Source organism: Salvia splendens, chromosome 9, assembly GCF_004379255.2.
Source record: "Salvia splendens isolate huo1 chromosome 9, SspV2, whole genome shotgun sequence".
Taxonomy (NCBI): Eukaryota; Viridiplantae; Streptophyta; class Magnoliopsida; order Lamiales; family Lamiaceae; genus Salvia; species Salvia splendens.
The window spans coordinates 21,432,788-21,443,350 of NC_056040.1; the positions used below are offsets into that span (position 1 = coordinate 21,432,788).

At 37.9% G+C, this 10,563-nt stretch overlaps 2 protein-coding genes across 2 annotated transcripts; both read right to left on the bottom strand.

Moving 5' to 3' along the window:
* Positions 1 to 3,620: 3,620 nt before the first annotated feature.
* Positions 3,621 to 5,873, bottom strand: LOC121747088 (pentatricopeptide repeat-containing protein At2g22410, mitochondrial-like). The gene has a single exon (XM_042141070.1). The coding sequence runs from the start codon at positions 5,789 to 5,791 to the stop codon at positions 3,953 to 3,955; it is 1,839 nt and encodes a 612-aa protein (XP_041997004.1). The 5' UTR covers positions 5,792 to 5,873; the 3' UTR covers positions 3,621 to 3,952.
* An 852-nt stretch (positions 5,874 to 6,725) lies between these two features.
* On the bottom strand, positions 6,726 to 8,154 carry LOC121747185 (oxygen-evolving enhancer protein 1, chloroplastic-like). The gene is made up of 2 exons (XM_042141184.1): positions 7,881 to 8,154; positions 6,726 to 7,623 (listed from the first exon to the last, which is right to left on the bottom strand). The coding sequence occupies exons 1-2, from the start codon at positions 8,100 to 8,102 to the stop codon at positions 6,868 to 6,870; spliced, it is 978 nt and encodes a 325-aa protein (XP_041997118.1). The 5' UTR covers positions 8,103 to 8,154; the 3' UTR covers positions 6,726 to 6,867.
* Positions 8,155 to 10,563: the final 2,409 nt, after the last annotated feature.

The following is a 10,563-nucleotide window of genomic DNA, read 5'->3' on the forward strand; positions in this document are numbered from 1 at the left end:
TATATAGAGATTTTAAAAAAAATAAAAAATAAAAAAATGCGTTAGCCGATCGCTCGCCGATCGCGTCACCACAATAGCGGACGAGCGATCCACTAACCGCCCCCACCGACTTCCTACCGCCCGTCCGTCTTGTTCATCCATCGCCCATTAGCCGACTCCAATAGTGGACGTCTCCACGCCCTAGCCGCTAGTCCGTGTTTTAATCCGCTATTGCGGAGGCTCTTTAACAAGGCTAGAATCAAGTCCATATCTTTTAAGTATATAATTATTATACTATTTAATATTTAATTATTTTCTTCCTCCTCAAACCATTACAACTATGGTTGCTTTTCTTCAACTATTTCAGAATTTTAAATTCAGCTCCACACATCAATCAATTTCCAATAATTTACACCATTGTTGCTTTTCTTCAACTATTTCAGAATTTTAAATTCAACTCCACTCATCAATCAATTTGCAATGATTTAGTCTTCAAAGATATTATTTTTGTAAGGGCTAAGTGGATGATTGTCAAAAATTTCAAAAAAATTACAAACTAAAAACAAAACAAAAATTATTTGGTAAGGGTTTAAGCCCCACCCTCTTCTAGCGTGCGCCCGCCCCTGTGTGTGAGAGTGTAGTGTTTTTTTGTCAAATATAAAAATGAATTTATTATATTATAACGTCTCAAAAAGGAATGTGAATTTAGTAACATACAAATATAACGTCTAAAAAAGAACGTGAATCTAATAACATAGAAAGGAGGAAATATATATCATCAAATTTGGAAAATTTTAACCACAAAGTCACGCAACGTTGGATATCGGGTTGCCACAATGTATTAAACAATTGTTTAAATAATTTACATGGCAAAAATAAAGTTGTTTTCGCAAAATTATTGAACACGTCAGTGGTGGATCAGGGGTCCAGGAGGTGCGATCCCCCTCCGCGACCGACCGGTACCATGAACCCATTCGTAAATTTTCCATGAACCACACGACGCCATAAAAAAGGGGAATATAAAGATTGAGATCTTACCTTCTAGGATTCAAGCGGCGCTGCGGCGGAGTGGGAGTCAGTTCAGGCGTTAAGCGGCGGAAGATAGACTGACCGACTGAGAGTGGATAGGCTCAATTCCTATTTGGGTTGGGGCTCAATTACTATTCTGTAATTCATTTCCGAATTTCACTTTTTATTAATTGCACTCTACATTTTTTTATTGGGGTAATTACTTATTTCATGCAAAATGTTTTACCTTTGTTTCAATTTAGTACAAAAAGTATTAAGTTTACATATTTCATACAAAAAGTTTACTTAGTGTTACAAAATAATACATTCCGTTAAGTCCCTACTAACACCGTTACTTCCAATTACTTCATACATACAAAAAGTTTCATCAATGTTTCAAATTTGTGCAAAAAGTTTATAATTAAAACTTTCCATTAATTATTTCAAATACAGTTATTTTTATTACTTGCAAAAATGAAAAACACATAGAAAAAAAACCACCACTCTTCACTATCAAATTTGCGAATTGCATTTTATTGTCGAAGTTTTCTCATGTAACAATGGAGAATACAACTAAAAAGATATTGAATCTTTTTTGAAAAAAATTAAATATTGACTATTTGAAACTCAAATTAGCCATTTTGTAAAGATGAAATATGGACTTATTTTATATTGTGTTCTATAAAGAATACAATAAAAAATAGAGTATATTGATTGAGATTTTTTTTGAGTGATTAATTGTATTAAATCTCTAATTATTCTTTTATTATGATGATAAATGGGACAAATTATAAATTAACTAACAGTGTTTAAAATATTTAATTGAATGTATTAATTTAAAACATTAATATAATTTTTTGTATAAAATATGTAAACTTAATACTTTTTATACTAAATTGAAATAAAGGTAAAACATTTTATATAAATTAAAACGAAGATAAAACATTTTGCATGAAATATGTAATTACCTTTTTTTTTTTATTCATGTACACGTATCGATTGTTATGGGCCTTGATTTATTTTTGGTTTGGTTATCAAGATGGTAGTAACATGGACTTTTGAGTGTTGGGTTTATTTAGTATGATTTGGGCTTGTAACAAGTCGACCCAAGATACTATCATGCAATTTCAAAAATATTTTTATAGTTCATGATACAACTGATAGTTGAGATTTAAAATGATATTGAATGTTTATAAGTCTCTTTAAAGTGTTTGTTTTTTGTCTTCGTTACTTATGAACTTATTATTTATTGCAAATCTTTGTTTTATGATTAATTTTATTTGTTGTTTGTATTTACAAATGTTGTTAACCTTGAACCATGATCCTTTAATTGTCATAATATTTTTTTCAAAATTTGTCAATTCATATTTATACTTCAAAAATTCATTGGTGCTTACACTCAGGGGCGGACGCACATGGTGAGAAGGGTAGGGCTTAAGCCCTTACCCAATTTTCATTTTTTGTAATTTTCTACTTCTAAATTTTTTAAAATTTTAGAAATTGATGTTAAACCCTTACCAAATAATGCTACTGAAGAACAAATTCTCTTGAAACGAATGATTGTAAGGGGCTGAAAATTTAAAGAAGGAAAAAGTGAAAAATTGCAGAGAAAATGTATAATAATAGCGCTGCTGGATGTGAGGAAGAAGATGACTAACTTAAAATTAAATTAACTAATATAAAAAAAAGTCAAATTGACCCACATTAATAACTTTGACAAGTATTTTAATTTTTGAAAAGAGACTTCAAACTTATAAAGTGCTATCAATTTTGTTCCTTTTTCAATTATATTTGTCTTCTTAATAAAATTTAAGTACTCTACTTGTATATTGCAATTTAAAAAAAGCAAAGGGTTTAGAGCAGCGGCATACAAAATGGTGAAAAGGAGGGTTTTAGCCTTTTGAGACATTAGAGAATTAAATTTCAAATTCTACACAAATTGTGGGGTAAAGAATTTATTAAACTTGTTAATTTTGTATTCCATCTCTTATTTTTAAAAAATTGAGAGAATAGTTGCAAGCTTGTAAAACAATTATAACAATGGTTATTTTGAAGTTGAGTTTTATTTTTTTTAGTTAATGATATAGTCTTTTTGTTATTTTTATTAGATATATTTTGGACTAGTTTGTAAATACATATGCATTTTTTTATACAGTAGTTGTTAGGATTGCGATTGACGATTTTTTTCTCCTTCTCTTTTGCTTTATTATTTATATGTTCCACTATCTATGACACAGTTTCAACTATTTTTTCTCCATGTCTCTCACTTTATTAATTACGCGTTAAAACCCATGTCAATCATAAATGACTTATTTATATGGGACGTAGGGAATATATATATAGTGGAGCCCAGCCCCTACAGCCAATTTTTTCTGCGTCCACCCCTGCTTACACTAGTTATTTGTAAATTTCATGTGCCACACACCGGCAATCCGATTATTTTAGTTGCTAGAAAGTTACAACTAATATAAAATCAATAGTTTAATATTTATGCTAATTAATGATATAAATGATAAAAGTGGAAAATGTTTATATTTAACATTATAATTATCCTATTTGTTCTAGTACACATCTGATTAATTATGTTCAAATACACCGATTTTAAATATCTCGAAATGAAGGGCGAAAGAATATAGTCAAAAGAATAAATATAGTCAAAGAACAATACTGTAATTTGTACATTATGTTACACTCTAGCATACCAACTGTCACCTAAATGAACAATATTGCAATCTTGATTTTCAAAACTGTCTCATGGATCCCAAAAACAGAACCAGTTTTGGCTCTGCTGCGAGGCAGTGAGGAGAATGCCATTGACACGAATCTTGTTCTAAATTTCCACAGCCTCCAAAAGAGAGCCACAGACATCACTTTCAGACTCTAAGTGACCCTTTAGCTGGTTGAGCATCGCGTAGATTAGATCAGCACCCTCATGTTTCTTGTCGTCAACCATGAACTCACAAACTCAACCATCAACTTTAATGGAGCTAACCGCATTAGTCTTCCTGAGACCACAGTCCTTGATTAGCCTCCTCATCTTCTTCATTTGTTCCCACTGCCGAGCTTCACTAAATATGTTCGATATCAGCACATACAACCCTCCAACATACGACTCCACCTCTAGTATGTGCTTTAAGACGAGCTTTGCAATCCAAACATTCTGGTGGATTCTGCAAGCGCCAAGCAATGTGCCCCAGATAACTATGTCCGGCTTCACTGACATTTCCCCAACCAGCTCAACTGCCTCCTTCAACAACCCTTGCCGCCCAAATATGTCAATCATACAAGCATAATGCTCAATATCATATTGTATTTTATACACTCGACTAATATTATTAAAGTAGTATCTCCCAATCTCAACCAGACCGCAGTGACAGCAGGAAGCAAGCAACCCGGAGAAGGTAACTGCATCAGGTTGCATCCCACTTGCCTCCATCTCTTGGAAAATCTCAATAGCTCGATATCCAGATCCATGTGAAGCAAGAGCATTGATGATTGTATTCCATGAAACAATATTCTTCTCCGGCATGTTGAGAAAAATTTCCAACGCTTCTTCCACAGAACCACATTTGGCATACATGTCCATGAGGGCATTGCACAAAGTAGCACTAGGTAGCTTGCCATTATCACGCAGACAGTCGTGCAATTTCTTTCCTTGCACTAAATCACCAAGCTGACTACACGATGAAAGAACAGTAATCATAGTGGTCTCATCAGGTTTCACACAAGAATCACACATTCTGTAAAACAACTCTAAAGACTCCTTATAATGTCCGTTTTGATGATAACACGAGATCATCGAGTTCCAGGAAACCACATTTTTAACAGGAATGCGGTTAAAAACTCTCTCAGACGGTTCCATCAAGCCATGCTTGGCATATGCACTGACCATGGAAGTCCAAGAAACGACATTCTTGTCAGCCATCCGTATGAAAATTGCCTCAGCCATCTGCAGATCCCCACACTTAGCATACATATCAAGAAGCGCATTTTTCGTATGAATATCGAACGTAGCCCCGTTGATCTCAATGTACCAATGAATAAACTTTCCCAGCTCCACATCATGAATCCTGGAACAAACAGATAGCAAACTGACAAACGTGTGGCCATCAGGCTGGATCCCATCTTCCCTCATTCCACTAAAAAGGAAGAAAGCTTCTTCCCACAGACCAATCTTTGCATAACCATTGATCATAGAGTTCCACGACACAAGATTCGTGAACTCCATCAAATCAAAGACTTTCCCGGCACAGTCAATCATCCCACAATTACCATAGAAGTTTATAAACCCGTTTTGAATCATCACATAACACTCAAAAAACCCTAATTTGACAGCTTGTAAATGAACCGAAATCCCTTCCATACACGCCTTCTGAAAAGCACAAGCTTTTAGGACAAAAGGGAATGTGAACTCATTCGGCGTTATACCGAAACGCGACATTTTTAGGTAAAGAGAAATCGCCTTATCTGAGTGCATCCGACAGGAAAAGGCCCTTATTAAGGTGTTGTAAATGTGCCTATTTGGTTGAGGAATTCTGTCGAACAGGTAGTGCGCGTATTGCAGGTCGGCAGAGGCTGATAGAGCAGCGACGGATATTAGCTTGCTAACCGAGACGGCGTCGCCGGCGAGGCCACGGGTGGTGATTTGGGCCTGGAGAGCTTTCAGGTGGCTCATCGACGAGCATTTTTCGATCAAACAATCCAAGTTTAGTGAAGAGTTTGGCGCGGCGGAAGTGTGTAGAGTTGTTGGGAAAGTAAGTTTGAAGTATGTTACAACAGTCAGTTGTTTGGAAAACTTAAGCATTGGTACTACTCTTCAATGTTCCTCATAATTTTGGCGATTAAACATAAATATGTCTCACTATATCCACTTTTATTATCGCATATGAAGCGAGTAACAATCTGCAAGCCAATGTATCAACAATACTCAGTAGTTCTATGGCATTAAGATTTACAAGGTTTAGCCCCGGGTTAGCTCAGTACCATTTAAAAAATTACTCCCTCCGTCCCCGAATAAGAGTCGCTAATTTCCATTTTGGGTCGTCCCTCATTAAGAGTCACTCTTCATTTTTACCATAAATGGTAGTAGGCCCCACATTCCACTAACTCACTACACTCACATTTTATTATAAAACCAATATAAAAATGTGGGTCCCACATTCAACCAACTTTTTCAACCAATTTTTCTCTACATTTATTAAAACTCGTGCCCGGTCAAAGAACGACTCCTATTAGGGGACGGAGGGAGTATTAATTTTGTAATAGATCGTGAGTATAAAAAGTTAGTACAACGTGAGGTTGGCATACCAAATAGAGTAAATAGTTCTTTAAATTATAGACAATGTTCTTTAAATGGTAGTCATAGTGAGTATTTTATCAAAGTTGAATTGAGTTAAAAAAATAGTAAATTATCCTCAAATTTTTTTTCATTCTGAAATTATAGAATTTATATTTATAATTTAAATTTGGCTTTGTTCAAATCGTAGTCGTAGTTAGATAACATTTAAAACGACATGAATTTTTAACGCATAATCGGTAAGTAAGAGGAAGATAGATAGAAACATGATTGGAGTATTGTTATTAGAGAACGAGACTTATCGCATCAAGAGAAAAAAATTTCATAAATAGAATTGATATATTTTTAAGAAATATCCCAAAATGGCTTATTGGTTTATTTTAAGGGACGTAAGGAGTATTTTACATTTAGCCACTGGTCCCAATTGTCATGAAGTTGTATGTGACAAATAATACTGAAGATAATTATTGTTAATGTACACCATGTCCATGACACCATCTTAAAATCGAGGAGTTCGATGATCCCTTTTCACTTACAACAAAACTCGAAAAAAGAAAAGAGTAGGCAAGCATAAAAAACTAAGACTATTCAAGCTGGGCATACCAGACGCCCTGGATCTTGACATCTTTGGGCGCCTTTGATCCCAAATCCGTATCCGACGGCTGAATGCTCTCAAACACTCCGATCACCTCCCCCGTCTCCGGCTTGCTCTTCGTCACGCTTAGCGTAATATTCCCCGTCAGCGACGCCACATTCTTGTTGTTCTCCTTCTCCAGCTCCTCCTCGTCCCCACGGCCCCCAGCCGGCAGCGCCACGGCGTTGTCGTAGCCAGTGGACCCACCGCGGCCCTTCGGGTCGAGGAAGGAGGAGCCCCGGTAGGACGGCACAAGGAACTCCCCGCTGAAGCTCTCTGGCTTCCCAGAAGCTACTAGATTCTTGATGGTGAAGAGGAAGGGCACGCGCTCGCCTCCGGGGAGCTGGACGGTGACGGCCGCATAGTCGATGCCGTCCTTCTCCTCGAACTTGAGCGTGCCGTCCTGGGAGACCTCCAAGGGTCCCTCGATCTCGTCCAGCGTGTAGGTCAGCCTCGTCATCAGCTTCGTCTTCTGGAACTCTGCGGGGGAGTTCTTGCTCACGCCCTCCGCTTTCACGGTGAACGAGGTTGGCTCCAGGCAGAATTTCTTGGCGTTGTATTTGCCCGCCTTGAAGGCGAACGACTCAACGCCGCCGTCGATGGTGGGGCACTGGTTGGCTGTGCCGGTGCCTTTCACTTCTAGGTAGGTCTTGCTCTGGATCTCGTCGAATGTTAGCCTCTTCGGCACACCTTCAGCACTTGCTCCCTAACAACATGTATACCAACATCATATCACATGTCATGTCAAAAGAGAACTGAAACTGCTATATAAGTTCATATCGCTAAATTGGTTTTAATTAGAATAGAATCCTATAAATTTCTATCATGATATCGCAGACTATAAGCTAAATTTAATTAACCAAGCAGTATAATTGGACGGAAAAAAATGAATAATATAGCAACGGGTACATTAAACAACAATAACTATAACAACATCGTAGATGAAGGAGGTGTGATGAATACCGAGACAAGGAGGGCGGAGGAAGCGAGGGCGAAGCCAGCGATCTTTGCTGCGTCGGTGCATTTGTGAGCAAAGTCTTGGAGAGAGCAAGTCAATCTGGCGGCGGAGGTTTCGACTCCGAAGGCCTTGCTGATGCCTTGAGCAGGGCGGAAATGGAGGCCGCTGCGGCCAGCCTTGGTGGGCTGCATGAAGGTGGCGGCCGCCTGTAATGATGACGTTGCCATGATTATGTGGTGATTCTTTGATTGGAGGCGGAGATGGAACTCTATATTTTGTATGGGTATGGGTATGTAGTGTTTGTAACGATAAAGAGATAGGATAAGAGCTTCTATCATTGGTTCAAATTCATCCTATGGCTGACGTGGACTATTTTCACTTCAGATATAGATTTTGTACAAATATAATAAAAAATAAATGAAAAACATATTAACAAACAAAATGGCCCATGCAGGCTGCGACCTTCGCGTTATTATTGTGACGCTCTAACCAACTGAGCTAATAGGCCAATTGATGATCAAGAAGTAACCAATTACTGTCTCTTTTCTTTTTCTCTGTTAAGAAGTAACCAAATGAATCTATTAGGTTTAAATTGATTATCAATGGATACAATACTGTATCTACATGTAGGGGTGCATAAATGGTTCTTCGGTTCTCGGTTAACCGGAACCAGAACCGGAACCGATCGATTCCGGTTCCAGTTCCGGTTTTAGGATTTATGAAAATTTAAAACCGGTCAACCGATTAGAACCGGAACCGGCCGAATAAGCGGGCATATCTACATGAGTGAAATGATCAAATGAGCATATGTAACAATGTTTGTGTAATAAAAGGAGGAAATGTCTAGATTAACGATGTATCGAAAAGTACCCTAACAAGAATAATATTGAAGTGATAAGATCATAAGAAACATCATGTCTTGCAATGCAGAAGTCGAGCTATCTTTTACAAACTGGGACCAGTTCTTAATTATATTATATGCTTATATAACAAAATTGTCTGAACCCAATTTTCAAATATATTATCTACTACTGAATCATTAATGTTATCTATAACCTATGAACAATATGAGATGATATACATTGGTCTGGATCATAGTACATACAAAAGTGTTTTAGAAAATAGAATTAAATACTAGTAAGACTCTTTCGCTAATTGAAAAAGACTATTAGCTTCTGGTTTGCAAATTAAACGTGGTCACACTTTCATAATAAATTACCCCTTATTCTCATATGTGTCGTACGTTGACCTGATACGAGTTTTAAGAAATATAAAAAAAAATGAATTGAAAAGTTAGTGACATCACATGTAAGTCTCATTTTTATAAATTAGTAGTATCTATACATACATAAAAGGTGAGTTTTGAGAGGTTTTGAATAATTATTTTGTGCAAGGGATGTATATGCAATAATTAAAATTAAATTTTGATTAAATAAATTTAGCTATGGAAAATTTTAATACATTAGAGCATGCGCAGCGGTGGCGTCCGTCGCCACCGCCGTCCGCGCCGCTGGCACGGACGCCATCCGCCGCCGCTGCGCTCGCGCCGCTGGCACGGCGCTGCTCGATGTATCGAGCACGTCCGTGCCAGCGGACGCACACGTGGCGCGCTCCCATTCGTCAACGGCATAGCCGTTGTGTTTAAACATTTTTTATTTTTATTTTTTAAAAATCGGTATTTAATTATAAATAATGCTAAAAAATAAAAAAAAATATTTTCCAAATCCCAAAAATATGGCCGTTTTTTTCCCGTTTTTTCTGAATTTTTTTGTTTTTTTTTATTTTTTTTTCCCAAAATCATCTATAAATACACACATTAATCACTCATTTATCACATCAATTCATCTCTCATTCGTCTCTCATTCATAATTCTTATACAAACTATCAACACATTCAACATTCACTCAAAACATCAAATGGATTTCACTCATCTCATGGCGGAAGCGGAGCGCGAAGAACAAGAATACTACGAACAACATCGTGCCGCTTACGAAGCATATGTCGCGGCGAATACCCCCGCTCATCCTCCTCAACGCACTAGATCAAATCGCCGCTACATCCATCGTGACCGGGAGGGAGCCCACGAAAGGCTCGTTGCCGACTACTTTGCCGACCATCCGCGGTTTCCGGCAGATTACTTCAGGCGCCGTTTTCGCATGTCAAAGCGCTTGTTCATGCGAATTGTCAACACATTGTCCGCACGTGTTGAATACTTTCAAACAGGTGTAGATGCAGCCGACCGGCAAAGTATCACGGCGTTGCAGAAGTGTACGTGTGCCATCCGACAACTCGCTACTGGGCAAACGGCCGACATCTTCGACAAGTATTTGCATATCGGTGAGTCCACTGGAATCCTTTGTTTAAAGAATTTTTGCGAGGGCGTTCGTTCTGCTTTTGGGGATGAATTCCTTCTGGCACCCACCACCGATGATTGCCAACGGTTGCTTCGTCTTCACGAATCAGTCCATGGCTTTCCCGGAATGCTTGGCAGCATTGACTGCATGCATTGGAGGTGGAAGAATTGCCCGACTGCTTGGAGGGGGCAACACTTAAGCGGTCACAAAGGCGGCGGCCCAACACTTATCCTTGAGGCGGTCGCCGACTATCGCCTATGGATTTGGCATGCATATTTCGGCGTTGCCGGATCCAACAACGACTTGAACGTGCTATATTCTTCACCACTCTTCA